Source organism: Thalassophryne amazonica, chromosome 1 (genome assembly GCF_902500255.1).
Source record: "Thalassophryne amazonica chromosome 1, fThaAma1.1, whole genome shotgun sequence".
NCBI lineage: Eukaryota > Metazoa > Chordata > Actinopteri > Batrachoidiformes > Batrachoididae > Thalassophryne > Thalassophryne amazonica.
Genome location: NC_047103.1, coordinates 4019784 through 4041473, shown reverse-complemented (window position 1 = coordinate 4041473; position 21690 = coordinate 4019784). Strand labels below are relative to the sequence as shown.

At 42.8% G+C, this 21690-nt stretch overlaps 1 protein-coding gene and 1 pseudogene across 1 annotated transcript in view; one reads left to right on the top strand and one right to left on the bottom strand.

The window, feature by feature from the left end:
• The window catches only part of LOC117518874, a 121939-nt pseudogene extending 103178 nt beyond the window's left edge, over positions 1–18761 (bottom strand).
• A 61-nt stretch (positions 18762–18822) lies between these two features.
• LOC117523559 (LYR motif-containing protein 4B) overlaps positions 18823–21690 on the top strand; it is a 69195-nt gene continuing 66327 nt past the window's right edge. The window contains exon 1 of the mRNA XM_034185153.1: positions 18823–18963. Within this exon, the coding sequence (XP_034041044.1) occupies positions 18884–18963 (80 nt within the window). The 5' untranslated portion in view covers positions 18823–18883. The remainder of the gene's footprint in view (positions 18964–21690) is intronic.

Genomic DNA, 21690 nt, shown 5'->3' with positions numbered 1-21690 from the left:
CATCTTGTCGTTCTCACTCTCTCTCTCTCTCTCTCTCTCTCTCTCTCTGTCGTTCTCACTCTCTCTCTCTCTCTCTCTCTCTCTCTGTCGTTCTCACTCCTCTCATCTACTCTCTCTCTTCGTCCTGGTTCTCCACCTCTCTTCCTACTCTCACTCTCTCTACATCATCCTCTCACCTCTCACCTCTTCTCTCCCTCACTCTCTCTCTCCCCCCCCCTCACTCTCACTCTCTCTCCCCCTCCCTCTCTCTCTCCCCCCTCACTCTCACTCTCTCTCTCCCCCTCACTCTCACTCTCTCTCCCTCACTCTCCCCCTCACTCTCTCTCCCCCTCACTCTCACTCTCTCCCCCCCCCCCACTCTCTCTCTCCCTCACTCTCACTCTCTCCCCCCCCCCACTCTCTCTCTCCCCCCACTCTCACTCTCTCCCCCTCACTCTCACTCTCCCCTGTTTTTACGTCACACATGCTTGAACCCCCGTGCGCATGCGTGAGTTTTTCCACGCCTGTCGGTGACGTCATTCGCCTGTGAGCACTCCTTGTGGGAGGAGTCTGTTTCAAGCTGAAAACCTCCACATTTCAGGTTCTATTGATCCAGGACGTCGTGAGAGAACAGAGAAGTTTCAGAAGAAGTCGGTTTCAGCATTTTATCCAGATATTCCACTGTTAAAGGAGATTTTTTTAATGAAAGACATGCGGACGGATTGCAGCGTCGGCTCGCAGCCGCCGCGACGCTCCGCCACAGGAAAAACACCTCCGTTAGAAGCCTTAAGGACAAGTTGGAACATGTCCAGCTGTTAAACAATTTCTCATATACTCACTCCATTGAAAGCCATCAAAAGCCGCCTGGATTTATTGACAGCCCTCGTAAAAGCACCGTCACTGCATGTCGGTGCGATCATCAAACGACCTGATCGATCAGGTCTGATCAAATCAGCGGACCAAATAGGAGCAACCGGAGGTTTAAAAGTTTAACGAGTCACAGCGCTTCATTCACAGCAGCCTTTACCACAGCCAGACTCAGCAGCATCTGGACACAATGAAAATGATCCACCAAGACAAAATAAATAAATAAATAAATATTAAATGACTCTGTTTCTGATGTGCACCACACCGTGCAGTATAGAACAGAGTGCACTTCCACAGAGGCAGAAAATAGCAACTATGGCTACATACGTGGTAGTAATGACACTGTAAAAACCTCATGATACAGTCCACTGTTTTCCAAGCACAGTGACGTGTTCTGCACAGCCGACAGGAGGGAACTGGTTTTAAACAGCAGCAAAGCCTACACGCAACTACGACGTCTGTCCATAAAGTATAGGTCCTTTTTATTTTTTTCAAAAACTATATGGATTTCATTCATATGTTTTTACGTCAGACATGCTTGAGCCCTCGTGCGCATGCGTGAGTTTTTCCACGCCTGTCGGTGACGTCATTCGCCTGTGAGCACGCCTTGTGGGAGGTGTGGTCCAGCCACCTCGTTGGAATTCCTTTGTCTGAGAAGTTGCTGAGAGACTGGCGCTTTGTTTGATCAAAATTTTCAAAACCTGTGAGGCACATCGAAGTGGACACGGTTCGAAAAATTAAGCTGGTTTTCGGTGAAAATTTTAATGGCTGATGAGAGATTTTGAAGTGATTCTGTCGCTTTTGTTGTGAAAGTGTAGGAACACAGACCCACAACAGGGGGCGTAAAAGAACGGGCAATGGATAAGCCAAACAGTAACAATTTAATGTTGTAAATTGTGCACAATGGAATACAGACAACAACAAGTTTGGAACTACAGTCAATTACACGTTGGGTGACGTGTGGGCAGGCTTGAGGATAGGAGACGCCCGTCCAGAACCGAGCCGGATCCCACATGGCCTTCACCGCCAACGGATCTGAAGAACACCGGAGCCGCCAAGTCCTGGGTCCCCAGGTGGTCACCGTCTCCAGCTGTCAGACCTGGCACTGCTGGCAGAGAACAGAAACAGCACAGGTGAGTGTGAGTACGCACACTCAGTAATCCCACAGTCTGTGTTCTTTTGGGAGGGAGCACCTCCACCTCCAGTCACACACTCGTGCAGCTCCTGTCTAACCACTTATCTGGCTGGGGTGTGAAGCGAAGCCGTCACTGATCACACCAAATGCCAATCCCACAGATAAGGCAACACCACAGGAAAACAGCTGCAAAGAAGTTCAGACTATTAGTCAGCGTTAAGTGTAGCAGAGAAATTACCTCCAAGGTAGCTGATTTCTCGGCGGGGAGGTGGAGTTGCAGTCCGGCCTTTAAGGTGGTGGTGATGTGGATGAGTGACAGCTGGTGCTGATGACGAGTAACAGCTGTCACTCCCGGTTGCTATGATGCCCTCTCGTGCTTGAAGCCCGCACTTCAAGCAGGGCGCCATCTGGTGGTGGTGGGCCAGCAGTACCTCCTCTTCAGCGGCCCACACAACAGCTTTAAGGACTTCTCACGGAGCAGGACATCGCGCAGCGCTCCCAGGCGCTGTCGTCAGCCTGTTTCAAGCTGAAAACCTCCACATTTAAGCCTCTGTTGACCCGGGACATCGTGAGAGAACAGAGAAGTTTCAGAAGAAGTCAGTTTCAGCATTTTATCCGGATATTCCACTGTTAAAGGAGATTTTTTTAATGAAAGACATGCGGGCGGATTCGCACGTCGGCTTGCAGCCGGTGCAGTGCGGCGCGACAGGAAAAACACCTCCGTTGGAAGCCTTAAGGACAAGTTGGAACATGCCCAACTGTTAAACAATTTCTCAGATACTCACTCCACTGAAAGCCATCAAAAGCCGCCTGGATTTTACAAATGGTTATCAACACGGAGGTGTTTTTCCTTTGGCGGCGCATCGCGGCGGCTGCAAGCCGACATGCGAATTTGCCCGCACGTCTTTCATTTAAAAAATCTCCTTTAACAGTGGAATATCCGGATAAAATGCTGAAACTGACTTCTTCTGAAACTTCTCTGTTCTCTCACGACGTCCCGGGTCAACAGCGGCTTAAATGTGGCGGTTTTCAGCTTGAAACAGGCTGACGACAGCGCCTGGGAGCGCTGCGCGATGTCCTGCTCCATGGGAAGTCCTTAAAGCGACAGAATCACTTCTGAATCACTCAAAATCTCTCATCAGCTGTTAAAATTTTCACCGAAAACCATCTGAATTTTTCGAACCGTGTCCACTTCGATGTGCCTCAAAGGTTTTGAAAAAATTTTGATCAAACAAAGCGCCAGTCTCTCAACAACTTCTCAGACAAAGGAATTCCGACGAGGGGGCGGGACCAGTCCTTCCCAAGGCGTGGTCACAGGCGAATGACGTCACCGACAGGCGTGGAAAAACTCACGCATGCGCACAAGGGTTCAAGCATGTCTGACGTACAAACATATGAATGAAATCCATATAGTTTTTGAAAAAAATAAAAAGGACCTATACTTTATAGCCAGATATCACCCCAATAGAGCGCTTCGCTCTCAGACTGCAGGCTTACTTGTAGTTCCTAGGGTTTGTAAGAGTAGAATGGGAGGCAGAGCCTTCAGCTTTCAGGCTCCTCTCCTGTGGAACCAGCTCCCAATTCAGATCAGGGAGACAGACACCCTCTCTACTTTTAAGATTAGGCTTAAAACTTTCCTTTTTGCTAAAGCTTATAGTTAGGGCTGGATCAGGTGACCCTGAACCATCCCTTAGTTATGCTGCTATAGACGTAGACTGCTGGGGGGTTCCCATGATGCACTGTTTCTTTCTCTTTTTGCTCTGTATGCACCACTCTGCATTTAACCATTAGTGATCGATCTCTGCTCCCCTCCACAGCATGTCTTTTTCCTGGTTCTCTCCCTCAGCCCCAACCAGTCCCAGCAGAAGACTGCCCCTCCCTGAGCCTGGTTCTGCTGGAGGTTTCTTCCTGTTAAAAGGGAGTTTTTCCTTCCCACTGTAGCCAAGTGCTTGCTCACAGGGGGTCGTTTTGACCGTTGGGGTTTTACATCATTATTGTATGGCCTTGCCTTACAATATAAAGCGCCTTGGGGCAACTGTTTGTTGTGATTTCGCGCTATATAAAAAAAATTGATTGATTGATTGACTTTACTGACAGACCTTGTATGTGCACACATTTAAAAGACACACACAGCTGCAAGCAGATCTACAAACACAGAAAAAGGCTGAATATGCGCGGATTTCGGGCGTACTTAAAAAACACAACGCCGCAATGCACAGCTCTACGAATATGCCAGTGTGAAAGGGGCTTAAGTGTTACCTGGTCAAACTGATGTCGATCCATCATTTCAGTCTTGCCAGGATTTAAAAGCAGGAAGTGGTTATACATCCAGCTTTTCACTGATGCAAGGCAATCTTCGAAGGATTTTATGTGAACGAGATTACCAGCAGTTATCGGCATGTATAACTGAGTATCATCTGTATAGCAGTGAAAGGTAATCCCAAAACGGTGCTCTAGTTTGGGTTGTGACAGTGATCACTCATCTTCCTGGTTCCACCTCCAAATAGGCCCAATTCAAAAAAATAACAGCAACAATAACAAAATATCACATTAATTAAGAGACTTGAATGTGTATAGACAAACACACACCCACACACACACACACAGCTAACCTTTCCACTTGAAAACAGCAGGACATCAACAAACAGGAAACATCGGTGACCTTTCACACATCTACTGTGAAAGAGCAGAGCGCTACACTCAGTCCTTAAAACGTCTTTATCCATCCTGCACCTCACCGTTCTACCGCGCTGACTCATCCCCTGGTGGTCTCCTGACCCTCAGCTTACCCATTCACAAGGCAACGCTTCTCTTCTTCATTTTCCACCATTCATACACAGTCTCAGGTGACTCCATTAACAAATTGCTTCTTCAGACCTTCCTCCACTTTATCCTCTACACCCTTTTCTCTGATCTTCTTCTCTTTCGTTCACTGATCTCAGTCCACCATCACACCAACGTTACACTGTGCTGCCACACCTTTTCCGTGTAAGATCTTGTGATTCTTCTCTCAAATCTCACCTTCAGCACATTATAAACTCTAATTGTCTTTCTCTTCCTCAACTGCTGCAGTCACAAGCTGCATTAGTTTCCTCTGAAACAAATCCCATCCTGCAGGTACAGAATCATCTCTCTAATCTGTCCCACTTCACCATCTACACCTCATCATCATTTCCTTGTCTCTTCTGCTCTTTTGTCCATTTTGGACTAGGGATGGGTATTGATAAGGTTTTATCGATATCGATGCCATTATCGATTCTGCTTATCGATCCGATTCCTTATCGATTCCCTTATCAATACCTCGTGAATTTTGTACTAAAAGTAGGCTTTACAGGTTTTCTATGTATTTCATTGAGTCTTAAAGTAAATAAATATGAAATTGGTCACTGTATCCTTGATCTCTGGACATAAATAAAAATAAAGAAAATGGTATTTTGCTTTGAAGTTATTAATTCCGACTGGACTTCTAACTTGACTCGGCAGAGAGCCGTGCAGCGTTTGGAGCTGTGTGAACAGAACGGAGGATGATTCTCGTTTCTTTCTCGCAACAAGACAGGAGTCCCAGTTAGTAACTTTAATCCGCACAAAAGTGACTCGCGATTTCACATATTCAGGGATGAAAGTGGTGAAAAACAAAAAAAGCTGAAACCCAAAATTACCCCCCAACACCACCTGCATGAAAATGTTTGAATTCTAGAAGCTCTGAAATGCAATCTGGGACTATTCCAGACAATAAACTTCAGTGAGTGCAGCATCCATTTAGGTGAGAAACAACTTTCCTTATTCAGATTCATTCCAGTAGTATTCTGCTCTTACTAGGATGCAGCAGTTTTCTAGTTTGGCAGAAAGTTCTGGAGGAAATCACTGAAGAAATTAAAACATTGAAAATATGGTTTGACCGAAACAAACTGTCATTAAACTTAAATAAGACAGGGATGAAATGGAGGTGGAAGAGTCACTGGGTGTTCACAGGAAACACTTATTTATTTCTGTATGTATTTATTTATTTATGTATGTTCACTGTTAGTTGGTTTTATATTTTCTGTTGTGTTTCTATTCAGGTTCTTTTTGTCTCTTTCTCTAAAATTGTATATAATAAGTATATATTGTATATAATAATCATTAGATTATTTATAAACAAAAATAAATTTAACAAATATTACAATTTGAAAACAAATGCACCCGAAGGTGATGACAGCTGCAGCTGCTTAATGCTAACTTTTAACATTGAAAATGCCATAGACATGCTAACGTGTTAGCATCGCTCCCGTTTTTAAGTTATAAAATACATCTATCAACTGTTTCAGAAGACCATAACAGGTCGGTTTAACATAGAAAAGGTAAATAATACTCAGACGTATGCGCTTTTGGGTTTTAGCAGGAGAAAATTAAGCGAAAGAAAAAGAATAAATGAAGCAATACATCGAAGCATTGTTTCAATCTGCAAACCACTGCTTCGATTGGTTCAAGGTTCAAAGCAAAGCTGCGCTGCAGAAAATTTGATTACGGACCCGCTGCAGGGTCCGTAATCAATGTAGAGAAATGATCATTTTCCTGACAAACACCCCCAAAAACAACGACCACTCTGAAGGACCGATAACAGAATCATTAAGCACAAAGCTTATTGATGTCAGTGGATCGAATCATTGCATTTCATTTCATTGCATTTATTTGTGCAAGGACAGCATACAATTACATTATGCTCATTGAGCAGAGATGTTTGTACCAGATTATAGCTGCAACAGCTAATTTCCATCTGTAGTCCTTGAGGGTCAGGGGGTTAGACATAGGACTATTAAATACATCACAAACAACACCTACAAAATATGTAATACTAAATTCATAAAATGTATAATATTAAATTCATTCTTATGTCATTCATCTCTAAAATACTGTGCCATATCAAAAACGTTTAAAACAATAATTCATAATTCATCCCTGGCACTCATATCATGCAGCATCAAAACATCAAAATTATCAAGACATTTATAAATTCATCTAAGCCTCTCAATTACTGTACAATATAAAAACACTTATAAAAGATATTCACCATTCATACAGTTCATCTCTCAAATCCTATGTAAAATCAGAACACTTATTACACATGTTCAATGTTAAGTTTGCAGTGCTATATATTTAGTGCCTGCATCTTTGGTTTTGAAGGAGCCATGATTTTACCTTTACAGAAAATGTCTTAAAGTCTGTTTGTGTTTTTATTTCTTCTGGTAATATGTTCCACTTCTTTGTGTCTCTGTAAGAAAACGTTGATTGTGCAAATGCAGTCTTACATTTGGCAATGGTACACTGCCTCCGAGTGGTTGCTCTTGTTACCCTTGTTGTTGTATCAGAGGACAGATAAATGAAGTTCTTGAGAGGTGGTGGAGCTTGATTATGGACTATTTTGTATACCATTTCTTAACGATACCCGAAAGGAACCAGTTCTCGATACCCATCCCTATTTTGGACCAACAAACATTTTCCTCCTCTTCACCATCAACAGGTACAACGCAGAGCTACAAGGATAACACAGACCTACACAGTGCAGGCGGACAACGTAGAGCTACACTGATAACGCAGACCTGCACGGAGAGCACAGATCTACACGGATAACGCAGGCCTACACGGAAAGCGCAGATGTACACGGAGAGCGCAAATCTGCATGGAGAGCGCAGACATACAGTGGGGAAAATAAGTATTTGATCCCCTGTCAGTTTTGCAGGTTTTCCCACATACAAAGAATGTTGAGGTCTGGAATTTTTATCGTAGGTACACTTCAACTGTGAGAGACAGAATCTTAAAAAAAAAAAAAAATCCAGAAAATCACACTGTATGATTTTTAAATAATTAATTTGCATTTTATTGCATGAAATAAGTATTTGATCCCCATACTAACCAGCACGAATTCTGGTTCACACAGACCTGTTAATTTTTCTTTAAGAAGCCCTCTTATTCTGCACTCTTTACCTGTATTAATTGCACCTGTTTGAACTTGTTACCTGTATAAAAGACACCTGTTCACACACTCAATCAATCACACTCCAACCCGTCCACCATAGCCAAGACCAAAGAGCTGTCTAAGGACACCAGGGACAAAACTGTAGACCTGCACAAGGCTGGGATGGACTACAGGACAACAGGCAAGCAGCTTGGTAGAAGACAACAAAACTGTTATGATTATTTATTAGAAAGTGGAAGAAACACAAGATGACTGTCAATCTCCCTTGGTCTGGGATTCCATGCAAGATCTCACTTTGTGGGGTTACGATGATTCTGAGAAAGCTCAGAACAACACAGGAGGACCTGGTCAATGACCTGAAGAGAACTGGGACCACAAAGATGACATTAGTAACACATGATGCTGTCATGGTGACCATCTGGATGATCCAGAGTAGGCATGGGAGAAGGTCATGTGGTCAGATGAGACCAGAATAGAGATTTTTGGAATCAACTCCACTTACCATGTTTAGAGGATGAGAACAACCCCAAGAACACAATCCCAACCGTGAAGCATGGTAGTGGAAACATCATACTCTGGGGGTGCTCTTCTGCAAAGGGGACAGGACGACTGCACCGTATTGAAGGGAGGATGGATGGGGTCATGTATTGTGAGATTTTGGCAAACAACCTCCTTCCCTCAGTAAGAGCATTGAAGATGGGTCATGGCTGGGTCTTCCAGCATGACAATGACCCAAAACACACAGCAAGGGCAACTAAGGAGGGGCTCTGTAAGAAGCATTTCAAGGTCCTGGAGTGGCCTGGCCAGTCTCCAGACCTGAACTCAATAGAAAATCTTTGGAGGGAGCTGAAACTCCAAACCTGAAAGATCTAGAGAAGATCTGTATGGAGGAGCGGACCAAAATCCCTGCTGCAGTGTGTGAAAACTTGGTCAAGAACTACAGGAAACGTCTGACCTTTGTAATGGCAGACAAATGTTTCTGTACCAATTGTTAAGCTCTGTTTTTCTAGAGGGTCACATACTTATTTTATGCAATAAAATGCAAATTAAAAATTTAAAAATCATACAATGTGATTTTCTGGATTTTTTTAGATTCTGTCTCTCACAGTTGAAGTGTACCTACGATAAAAATTACAGACCTCTCCAGTCTTTGTAGGTGGGAAAACATGCAAAACTGACAGGGGGTCAAATACTTATTTTCCCCGCTGTACAAGGAAACGGCATAGAATAGAATAGAGCCTTTGTTGTCATTGTACATACAATGAAATGTGTCCTCTGCATTCAACTATCCTAATTACAGTTACACACAATCCAACCACTAGGGGCAGTGTGCAACCACAGTCCGGCGCCCGGGGACCAACTCCAGATGTACAGATGCTGCCTTGGTCAGGATCAGAGAAAGGAGCAGATGTAAATAAGCATGTTTTTGATTGTGAAAGGGAACTGGAGTGCCCGGAGGAAACCCACACAGACACGAGGAGAACATGCGAACTCCACACAGAAAGACCGGGAATTGATCCCACAATCTTCTTGCTGTGAGACACTAGTGCTAACCACTAACCCACCGTGCCACCATGGAGAGCTCAAACCTGCACAGACAGTATGGATCAATTTTTTTCAAGATGGTGTTGTTATGGGCAGCTGCCTGCCAGAGTGCTCCTTGTCATTGTGTCTTTTAACCACTTTTTCTTTCAGTTTTTTTTCTCCCTCTACTTTATTTTAGATAAGAATTTTTAATAATTTATGGACAATTCAATTCAATTTCAATTTATTTTCATTTATATAGCGCCAAATCACAACAGAGTTGCCTCAAGGTGCTTCACACAAGTAAGGTCTAACCTTACTAACCCCCAGAGCAACAGTGGTACGAAAAAAACTCCCTCTGAGGAAGAAACCTCAAGCAGACCAGACTCAAAGAGGTGACCCTCTGCTTGGGCCATGATACAAACATAAATTACAGAACAATTCACGCACGAATACATTAGAAATGCTGTTGGTGCACAGGACAGGAGGATCACCAACACAAATACAACTCCCATCTCTGGATGGAGCTGCACCTCAAACAGACAGAAAAAACAGAATCAGGCATCAGAAAGACAAAAAATACTGTATAATTTGCCAGCATTAATCAACAAGAAAAACTGAAGAAATACTAAGGTGATCGCCGGCCACTAGCCCTAAGCTTCACTAAAAGACCCAGAATTTAGGTAAAGTTGAGGCCGCGGCACGTTCCAATTACCAATAAAATAATTAATATGTCTTTAAGTTCAGGATGTTTTCCTGACGCTTTCAAACATGCTGTGGTGAGACCACTGCTTAAAAAACCACGCCTTGACACTTCTGTTCTATCTAATTTTACACCTGTGTCAAATTTGTCTTTTATTTCAAAAATTATTGAAAAAGCTGTTTTTAAACAGTTGCAAGTGTTCTTAGATAGTAATTTTATTCTTGAAAAATTTCAGTCAGGGTTTAGAACAAGGCACAGCACAGAATCTGCATTCTTCAAAGTCCACAATGATGTGGCTCTGTCGCTTGATGCTAAATGTCCAGTTCTTTTAGTGCTTCTTGATTTGACAGCAGCATTTGATACTGTTGATCACAGGATTCTCTTGTCTCGTTTAAAGCACCATGTTGGCATTTGTGGCACAGCATTAAAGTGGTTTAGTTCCTATCTAATGAACAGAACATTTTCTGTCATGATAGGTGACTTGTCCTCCTCTGTTGCAACCTTGTCTTGTGGAGTACCCCAGGGTTCCATTTTGGGCCCCATTTTGTTTTGTCTTTATATGTTACCACTGGGCTCCATTATGGAGAGACATGTCTTTTCATTGCTATGCAGATGACCTGCAGATTTATCTACCAGTATCTTCAAATACAAATGACGCTATCAGACGTTTGTCAGACTGCATGGCTGATATAAAGCTGTGGCTACAACAAAATTTTCTCCATTTGAACGAGGACAAAACTGATTACATTTTGTTTGGTGACCCTGCTCTTCTAGGTTCTGACTTGTTCTCTGCGTCTTTGAAACCTATAGTAAAAAATCTTGGGGTGGTATTTGACAAATTGACAGCGTCGTAAGAACAAGTTTTTATCAGTTGCGTCTTTTATCTAAGGTTAAACCATTTTTAAATCACACTGACCTTGAAAAAACTATCCACGCTTTTATTAGCTCTAGAATTGACTATTGTAATGCCCTTTATGTTGGAGTTCCTCAGACATCTCTGAGTCGTCTCCAGCTGGTGCAAAATGCTGCAGCCCGATTTTTAACAAACATATCAAGACATCAGCACATCACCCCAGTTCTTTTTAATTTGCACTGGCTTCCAGTCTCTTTTAGGGTTGATTTTAAAATTTTGATGTTTGTCTTTAAAGCCCTTAATGGCCTGGCCCCTCCTTATTTGACTGAGCTTTTGCATCCTCGTGTCACAAACAGGTCTTTGAGGTCTGTAAATCAGCTTTTACTGGAGGTGCCCAGGTCCAGGTCTAAACGCTGGGGTGATCGGGCCTTCTCTGTTGCTGGGCCCAAACTTTGGAATAAATTGCCCCCTGAAATGAGAATCATCTCTGACTTGGAGCTTTTTAAGTCCAGGCTCAAGACGTATTTGTTCAGGCTGGTTTTAACACTCAGTAGCATGATGGCGCTTTATTTTATGTTATTAAATGTTTTTATGCATATTTTATTTGTTTTTGTAATGGTTTTACTGCTGGATATTTGTTTTGTTTTTAAATTTTGTTGTAAAGCACTTTGGTCACTCTGAGTGTTGTAAAGGGCTCTAGAAATAAACTTGATTGATTGATTGATTGATAAAATGAATTAAAAGAGTAAAAAGCATAGTAACATACTATACCACTATGCTAGCCATACAAAAGGGAAAATAAGTGCGTCTTAAGTCTGGACTTGAAAGCCTCCACAGAATCTGTTTTATTGATGCAGGGAGATGGCAGGGAGGTGCCAGTCCATGAACAATTTTATAGACTAGTAGCAGAACCTGATCTCACTGGGACTTGAAACCAGTGAAGAGACGACAAAATGGGTGTAATGTGGTTGAACTTTCTGCTTTGTGTCAAAAGTCTGGCTGCAGCATTTTGAACCAATTGGAGACCCCTAATACTGGACTGCGGTAAAACAGAAAATAGAACATTGCAGTAGTCCAATCTAGAAGAGATACACGCATGTATCAGGGTCTCAGCATCAGCCATAGACAGGATGGGACGAATCTTCGCTATATTTCACAGGTGGAAGAAAGCAGTCCTCATATTTCTAATGTGGAGGCCAAAGGACAACGTAGGATCAAAAATTACCCCAAGGTTCCTCACTTTGTCAGTGTGATGTATGACACACGAGCCGAGGCTGAGCGTTAACTGGTCAAATTGATGCTGATGTCTCACTGGACCAAGAACCATCATTTGAGTCTTATCAGAGTTTAAATGTAGGAAGTTACTAGACATCCAACTTCTCACTGCTGCAAGACAATCTTCTAAGGATTTTATGTGAAGGAGATTACCAGCAGTTATCGGTATGTATAACTGAGTATCATCTGCATAGCAGTGAAAGGTAATCCCAAAACGCTGCAATATGTGCCCAAGGGGGGCTATAGGCGTGTCGGAAAAAAAATCGAGTCACGTCCAAATCGCGATTCTTATTTATTACGATTCTGAATCGATCCAAAATGTCCAAGAATTGATTTTTAAAAAGCATTTTTTTAAACATTTTCTTGCTTACTCCCTGCGTGTACTATTTGTTAGGCAACGGCTTCCGTACTGCAGCATCCCTGTGAGGAGGGGGGGTGGTCCGCTGTGCTTCAAACACTTGTGAGCTGCAGAGTTCAGTGGCTGTAGCTTAGCATGGTGGTCGAAGAGCTAATTCAGCCAGCACCATCTTTGCTGAAGGCAAATGTTTGGGCGCATTTTGGATTTTATTATTTGCTGCTAAAGAAGGAGCTTGACATGACTTATGCAGTGTGCAAAATCTGCAAAATGAAAGTCAGGTACTTCGGAAACACTTCAAATCTGCAAGCCCACATGCTACGCTATCACCCGGAGCTAAAAGAGGGGAGCAGCGGTCTCTGCTGACTATTGAACAGCGCTTCGCTAAACTGCCAGCCAACTCCGAACGAGCAAAGCAAATAAGTAAATTTACATCTAGAATCACTTGATTAACCTTGTAAAGCTGCATTTTCTTAAACATAAACATTTTTTAAGTAATAGAACTATTTCTCAGAGCTCTTTAAATCGAAAATCAATTCTGAATCGAATCGTCACTCCAAAAATCGGAATCGAATTGAATGGTGAGTTGTTGTACGATTCACATCCCTAGGGGGCTATATAAAGGGACAAAAGCAGCGGGCCTAAGACAGACCCCTGTGGAACTTCAAATCTCATATCACTAAGGTTAGAAGTAGTGTTACTGTACAAAACACAGTGAGAACGACTGGTCAAGTATGACGTCAACCATGCAAGGGCACTCCCAGTAAACCCAAAATGATTTTCCAACCTATCAAGTAGAATATGGTGATCCACGGTATCAAACGCAGCACTGAGATCTAACAGCACCAGAACCATAGTGGTGTCCAAATCCATTGCAAGCAGAAGATCATTCACCACTTTAGTGAGAGCTGTCTCTATGGAATGATATTTTCTAAAAGCAGACTATAGTGGCGCAAAGAGATTGTTCTCAGTAAGACAGTCTACGAGCTGTCGTGACACCACTTTTTCCAGAATTTTAGAGCAAAATGATAGATTTGATATCGGCCGATAGTTTTTCAATACACTAGGGTCAAGATTGGGTTTCTTAAGTAACGGTTTAATCACTGCAGATATGAAACATTTAGGAACAGATACAGAAGTCGGCCCAAGAGTGGGCCATAGGTCCTTAAACAGTTTTGTTGGTATAGGAGCAAATAACAGGTTGTGCTTGTTGTTGACGTTACAAGTTTCATCAACACGCCTTGTAGGATACTATCAAATTCTGTAAATCTAGGTAATACCTCAGTAGTGGCACCCACTTCAATAGCATGATGTAGTGGCTGGGTTAAGGCATGCTGGGATATGTTTAACCTAATGTCTTCTATTTTCTTCTCAAAATAATCCAGGAATTCTTGTGGTGTAAAAGGAGAGCGAACTCCAGGTGGTTGTCCATGAATAAGTGTTGCCACCGTGTCGAACAAGAACTTTGAGTTATGTTTGTTTTTGTTGATGAAATCAGAGTAATAGGTCCGCTTTGTAGCCAGCAATGCATGCTTATAGTCTAAGATAGCATCACGCCACACGAGGTGGAATACTTCTAATGCTGAACTACGCCATTTCCATTCTAGACCTCTTGCCTTATGCTTGAGGTCACGCAGGTAATCACTGAACCAAGGTGACTGTGATTTGGGGGAGTGCGGTTTTAACACAGGTGGAGCAATCAGGTCGAGTCTAGATTTGAGCATTGAGTTTAAACTATCCACAAGTCTATCTAATGACTGGGTATTTGCCAAATGTGAAGCTAAGACATCAGGCAGTCTAGCTTCGAGTTCAGTCTTAGTTGAGGAGTTGATGCATCGCTGTAGTGATAAATAAGGTTGATGTTCCACTAAACATGGCAGCAAAACTATAAACTTATTAATAAGTGAGTGATCAGAGACCAGTGATGTAAGAGGCACAATGTCAATATCTGTGACAGCAATATCACGTGCGAGAACCAGATCCAGGGTATTTCCACTAATGTGCGTCTAATCCCAAATGCATTGCCGAAATCCTAATGCATCCACAATTTCCATAAATGATTTGCAGAGGGGAACAGAAGCCTTATTTATATGAACATATTAGACAGACAGACACAGAGACAGACAGACAGACAGACACAGACAGACAGACAGACAGACAGACAGACAGACAGACAGACAGACAGACAGACAGACAGATAGATAGATAGATAGATAGATAGATAGATAGATAGATAGATAGATAGATAGATAGATAGATAGATAGATAGATAGATAGATAGATAGATAGATAGATAGATAGATAGATAGATAGATAGATAGATAGATAGATAGATAGATACTTTTAATGTCCCCATGGGGAAATTTGTCTTGGACTTCTCAAAAATCATGACCCATACAAAGATACAGAACAAGACATAAACAGTTCATAACAATAAATAAATAAATAAATACATAAATAGAGAATAAAAATAAATAAAAAAAACATACAAGTACTAAAACCTCCTAATGTGCCTGATTGTTAGCAGTGTTTATTATGATATTTGTTAAGGGCTATGATTGATATAGGAACAAAAGAGTTCCTATATCTATTCAGTCTGCAATGGGGGACTCTGAAATGCCGGCCCAATGGTAGCAACTCGTATTGCGTGTATTAAAGTCACCAATGATCAGAATGTTATCTGCACTAGTTGACCAGTTAGAGATGAATGCACCAAATTCATCTAAGAATTCAAAATATGGGCCAGGATGCCTATATACAGTGACAAAGTAATACAGCTGATTTGTATTCTTCTGACTTTGGCAAGCCGTAATATCCTGAGCAGAGCGGAGAATCAGATGACTGACTGAATGAATGAATGAATTCATTCAGTCATTCATTCAATCCATAATATCCTGAGCAGAGTGGAGAATAAGATGCTCAAACGAGTTATATTTGTGACCCCCAACTGCTAATAAGCTAAACCTAGATTTATAAATAAGAGCAACACCCCCGCCTTGCTTCGCATCACGAGGGACGTGACTAAATGTATATGCTGGTGGGCAGGCCTCATTTAAGGGGAGGACAGCTGTAGGTTTAAGCCAGGTTTCACATAACCCAATCATATCTAAGTGATTATCAATAATTAGATCACTGATCAACAATGATTTTGAGGACAGTGATCTTATGTTAATGAGACCCAGTCTAAGGACCTCAGTGGGGTTGACAGTTGAACTGTTTGGGTTTAGGGGTGGTTCCAGAGTAGCATATATAAGATGCCTAGAAGTAGGTTTAGGTTTGAGACATTCCACGCGCATTGTAGGTAGCAGACACGAAATGTTTGCTATTGCTGGAACAACCACTGGGCCATCCTCAATTTCAACATCATCCAATATAGTAATGGGTATTATGTTTGCAAAGCATATCCCTCTATGACTTTTATGGACACATCTACGAAAGCAGGCCATAGTCTCAACTTGTTGAATTTCCCTCCCTGGCAGATAAACTGCACTATCACCATAGTGGTTTTCTGCACTAATTTCCACGCTAAGCTAATGGATTCCACATCCACATATGTCATAAGACTTGCAGGGTGTCTAATCACCTGCTCCATGGCCTGCTGGAAATTCCTAATGTTACCCTCCCTGTAGAGCTCTATCTATGTTCGCAGACAAGATGGCGGCGCCTTCCCCAGTAGGGTGGAGGCCGTCCGGCATCAGCAAGCCATGGCAGCCCCAGAACGAAGGCCAGTTATCAATAAAGCTAAAGCCTTGATGTCTACAAAATTGCACCAGCCACCTATTTAATGATGTCAGCCTGCTAAACACCTCATCAGTACCCTGGGAGGGGATGAGAGACTATTAATCAAAGCCAACACATCTTTCTGGCAAGGTCACAAGTCCTCTCTATGTCCATTTTTGTGACCTCTGAGTGCTTCATCCTGATATCATTGGTGCCGATGTAAATAACTATGTGACTATATCTCATGTCATGTTCCTTCGTCTGTCTTCCCTTCTGCAGCGCCAGCACCCTAAGATGGGATGCAAAATGTCGGAAGCTCTGGCCCCAGGAATACATTTAACGTCAGCCAGCGTCTGTAATCTGACTTTGCGGGTGATAGAATCCCCTGTCACTAAAGTCCGGTGTTTTGGCCTGGAGACAGGAGTGGAAGTCATTTGTGGGCTCAGAGAATTTACATCAGGCAATTCCAAGGGGGAGAACTGACTCACAGTTCGCAGTGGTGAGTGTGATCGGGCTGCCACAACCGGGCACCAAGCCCTACGGGGCTTCCTCCACCTAGCCACAGTTCAAAAGCCATCCTCCACAGCCGGCGTTTCTCAGCTGATGCTAATGGGCTCGCTAGTCGGCCCCACACTAACCTCATCTGGAGTGCCTGTAACATCTAACTCCACTGAGCTAAGAAGCTGCTGTAACTTACGGACACGGCTCTCTAAGAGAGCCACCCTATCTTCCAACATCAAAGTGTCCGCACGTCTTTCATTAAAAAAATCTCCTTTAACAGTGGAATATCCGGATAAAATGCTGAAACCGACTTCTTCTGAAACTTCTCTGTTCTCCCACGACGTCCTGGATCAATAGAGCCTGAAATGTGGAGGTTTTCAGCTTGAAACAGGCTGATGATGCCGCCTGAGAGCGCTGCGCGACGTCTCGCACCGTGGGAAGTCCTTAAAGTGACAGTATCACCTCAAAATCTCTCATCAGCTGTTAAAATTTTCACTGAAAACCAGCTTAATTTTTTGAACCATGTCCACTTCGATGTGTCTCACAGGTTTAGAAAAAATTTTGATCAAACAAAGCGCCAGTCTCTCAGCAACTTCTCAGACAAAGGAATTCAGACGAGGGGCTGGACGACTCCTCCCACAAGGAGTGCTCACAGGCGAATGACGTCACGGACAGGCGTGGAAAAACTCACACATGCGCACGAGGGTTCAAGCATGTCTGACGTAAAAACATATGAATGAAATCCATATAGTTTTTGAAAAAAATAAAAAGGACCTATACTTTATGGACAGACCTCGTATACATAATGCACAGAGTTATTCAGAGTTTTTCAGTTGCACAGAATTATGTGCAATGCAGCCGGTCTGCTCTGTGTCAGCCTGATCCCGTCAGATCTCAGAAGCTATGCAGAGCGGGATCTGGTTAGTACTTGGATGGGAGACCTCTTTAGAACACCAGCGGCTGTGTGTGTTTCTCCAGGTAAAACTGGAGTTGCGTCAGGAAGGGCATCCGGCATAAAACAGCGTCACAGCGGATCTGGCTGTATCTGCTGTGACGACCCCGAACAAAAAACCAGGAGCAGCAGAATGAACAACAACAACAACAGACTTATGTGCAATATTGTTGAATATCTTGTGCAGATGTCTTCAAACAACAACAAAATATTCAGTTTATTGTCACTGTTTCGGTACTCTGGCAAAACTGCCTTTGGGATAAATAAAGCTTATCTTATTCTTAGCTTATAAACAAAATGTATGTGTCCTGTCATAACATTTTTCTATTGTTCATGGGATTCTCCAAATATGAGAGTACAAGTCCACTCTGTACGGTCTTTCACATAGTGTTGTCAGCCTGTGATCAGGAATTTGGTGTATCGGCTCATGCAGCATTTAGACAAGTCTGTGAATCACATGTGCTGCTTCACACCAGCTTAAAATATAGGACCAGGATCAAGATGTTACATACAAACTTCACTGTATAAGTCTGTAACTGCTCACATATGGACCCGTGTGTATCTATGTACTCATGAGTCTGGAATAAAGTCATTATTATTATTATGTTAATATTTCGCTGTTGGCTCCTGTTAGCTGAACACACCGTCTTTAAAAGACATCAGTATAAGCTCCCATATGTTAGTCTGTGGTCTGAACTCAAATCACATAATTGAGCGTATTTTTTAATTTACAAAAACTCGTTTTTAATGTTTTTACGCATATTTTTCGACGTTAACTGCAGAGTAAAGTTAAGCTAACTCACCTGCTGTCAGACTCCAACCTTCAGCTGCTGTTAGCTGCTCGACGCAAGCCTGAACGCGTCTTAATTAAAATATATATTTTTAAATGTGATTTTCTGGGTCTTCGTTTCCACTAAAATTCACAACTATTACTGCCGCTGTGCAGAAATGGAGGCAGCAAGATAAACAGTCGTACTGAAGTGGTGTTTTTGTTCAGGCGCTGTTTGAACACCATCACACAGACTTCTGAGGGCGCAGCGGTCTTAGTAGCAACGCGGTGCTAATGTCTAGCAGAGCGCAGGCGATTTCTCTTTACAAGATGCTTCTGAGAGAAAGCAGCAAGTTCCCTTCATACAACTACAGGTGAGGGAAGCTTACAGGCGGTGAAGGCGCCCCAGAGGCTCTGCTGGCCGCTTAAAAACAGCAGCGTTAGCGGACTGCTAACTGTTTACACAACTGAATTACCAAACCGCTGCTCGGCAGATTTATACCGTCTGTAAAAACCACTCAATTAATGGTACCACTTTAACTTTAACCACTCAAAACACATATGTGTCATCATCAGTTTATGTTGTAGCTGCGTCTGAAAAAGTCGATTAACTGAAAAGTTGTGGCGACCTCTTTCGGCTTCCCACAATGCACCGCGCGCCATAGCAACCGGCAAAGGGTCAAACAAAGCTGGTCTAGCTTTTTTTTTTTCCAAACACACAGATAGTTGCACTGAAGTATTTTCTGGTAATGGTGTAGTTATACTTGCGCAACTTACACAGTAACAGAGAAAAATAATAAATTATCTCAAAAGAAAAACATTGGAACACACCTTTTACCTCCTGCAGTGTGTGTGGATAAAGTTTGCACCAGTAATTCAACACACACATATCATTCTTCAGGATGGAGTCTATTGATAGCACTCACTGGATGGACCAATACTCAGGACAATGTGGGAAAGTCACAGGAACTCACTGAATGTCTAAGAAGGAGAATTGTAGATTTACAGAAGTTGGGAGGTCTCTGGAGCCATTTCTAAAGAACTAGAAATTCCAAGATCACCCATTGAAACAACTGTACGTAAATACACCTTAGTCAGATGTGTCGCCACTTTGCCAAGATCTGGAAGAAGACCCAAACTGTCACCCTCAGATGACAGGAAATTGGTGAGGATGTTCAGGAACCACCAAGGCTCAGGACTGCCATGAACAGGAAACTGCTGGAACAGTGAAGTGAGTTTTGCATCACCTTGGGCTGAGAGGGTGTCGACCAAGAAAGAAGATCCTGCTCCAAAATCAAGACCTTCAAGCTAGATTGTGATTTGCAGCTGTCCACATTGACAAGACAAATGTCTTCTGGAAAAAAGTTTTTTGGTCACATGAGACAAAGATTGAACTGTTTGACCATACCATCATACTCTGGGGCTGTTTTCCTGTCAGTGGTACTGGTGCAGTGCATAAAGTGGATGGAATAATGAAGGAGGACTATCTTCACATTCTTCAGCATCACTTCAAACAAACAGCTAGACAGGTGAAACTCTGTCACAGTCTATGGTTCCAACAGGAAAATGATGCAGAAAACACATCAGAACTGGCTGTGGGTTGGATAAAGCAGACTATAGGCCCGATCACACGGCACTAATGAAGGACAGTGAAGCCCAAACGACACAGGAAATCTGGACTTTTGTTGACATCATTTAACCTTCGCACAGATTCGTTCCTGCAGCTGGCTCTTTGTCAGGATTTATAAACTGTTGAAAAATTTGCACAAATGCTGACAAAAACTTCAATTCATCCGTATTTCTTTTTGCTGTCATTCTTGACGGTTTCTTATTGTTTGCTTAGTTTTTGTAACGTTAGCATTTGGTTTGACTTCATTTGACCAGCTGAATGTTTTCACACAGTACACAAGCCGGTTTGTGAGTGCTGCTGTGGAGAAGAGATGCGGCTCCTCTGTGGGCGGTGTTGGCGTGAGGTAATCCCTGATTCCTGCGTATTTGTTTGCAGCAGGGGGGGGGCTTTGCAGGAGCGCGATCAGCCTTGTTGTCGTAGAGCTGCTGAGGGCCATCATGAGGGAATAATATTTCATGTTATCTGCGGTGATCTCTCAGAGCAAACTGCGCCTCAGTTCGTGCAAACCAGGCGGCAGTTTACAGAAACGTGACTTTGAGCATCAAGTGTGAAAAAGGTTTCAGCAGCAGCGGACATTCGCGTGTGAACAGCTTTGATCAGTAATCAGAAACACCAGGGTTTTGAAAAAAAGGCAGCGAGACAGAGACAGCTCTCTCTCGCTCTTTCTCTCTCTCTCTCCCCCGTCACTCTCTTTCTCTCACTCCCTCTCCCTCCCCCATCTCTGTCTCCCTCTCTTTCTCTCACTCCCTCTCCCTCCCCCATCTCTGTCTCCCTCTCTCTCGCTCTCAATGTTGAAACAAGAGACGGGAAGTTTTAAGTTTGGTTGTGACTGTAAATGCCAATATTTTCTACTTTTTCTCGTGGGGTGGAAGAACTCTGAACTTTGCGAACTGATGTTCCCAGCCCTGACAAGGAAGCAGTGTGTCCTGCTGTACATCTGGAAACCTAAGTGCTGTTTGCTTTACCGTTTTGAGAGCAGAGCGCATTTCTGCAATGGAAAGAAAAAAACAAAACCTGTAGGCAGGAGTGCAGCAAGGGCTACACGACAGAACACATACATTAAAAGCAAACATACGCAGCCGCAAGACAATCTACGAATACAGCGACATGCGAAAAATGCTGCGTACCCGCGCATTTCAGGTGTACAGACAGGGATAAGAGTTTTGGTATTTGAAAGATTTGAGAAATATTTGGCGTGTTTTGAGTTGTATTATTTTACTGGAGTATTTAGCGTGTGTGGTTAGTCTGGTGGTGTTTTTGTTTTGTAAAAATGAGACGTCTTATGAATGCTGAGCAAGTACTTCAGTTTTTTTTTTTTTTGGTTTTTTAAATTAGAGCAAGACAGAGCGCGCAGCATATCATCAGTCAAATCAGACAGTGAGGATTCAGATGATGAAGGAGATGATCCCTCTCTTGTTCTGTATGAGCAACCAGAGCAGGTGGATCCACCGACGTGCGCACACATTTCCAC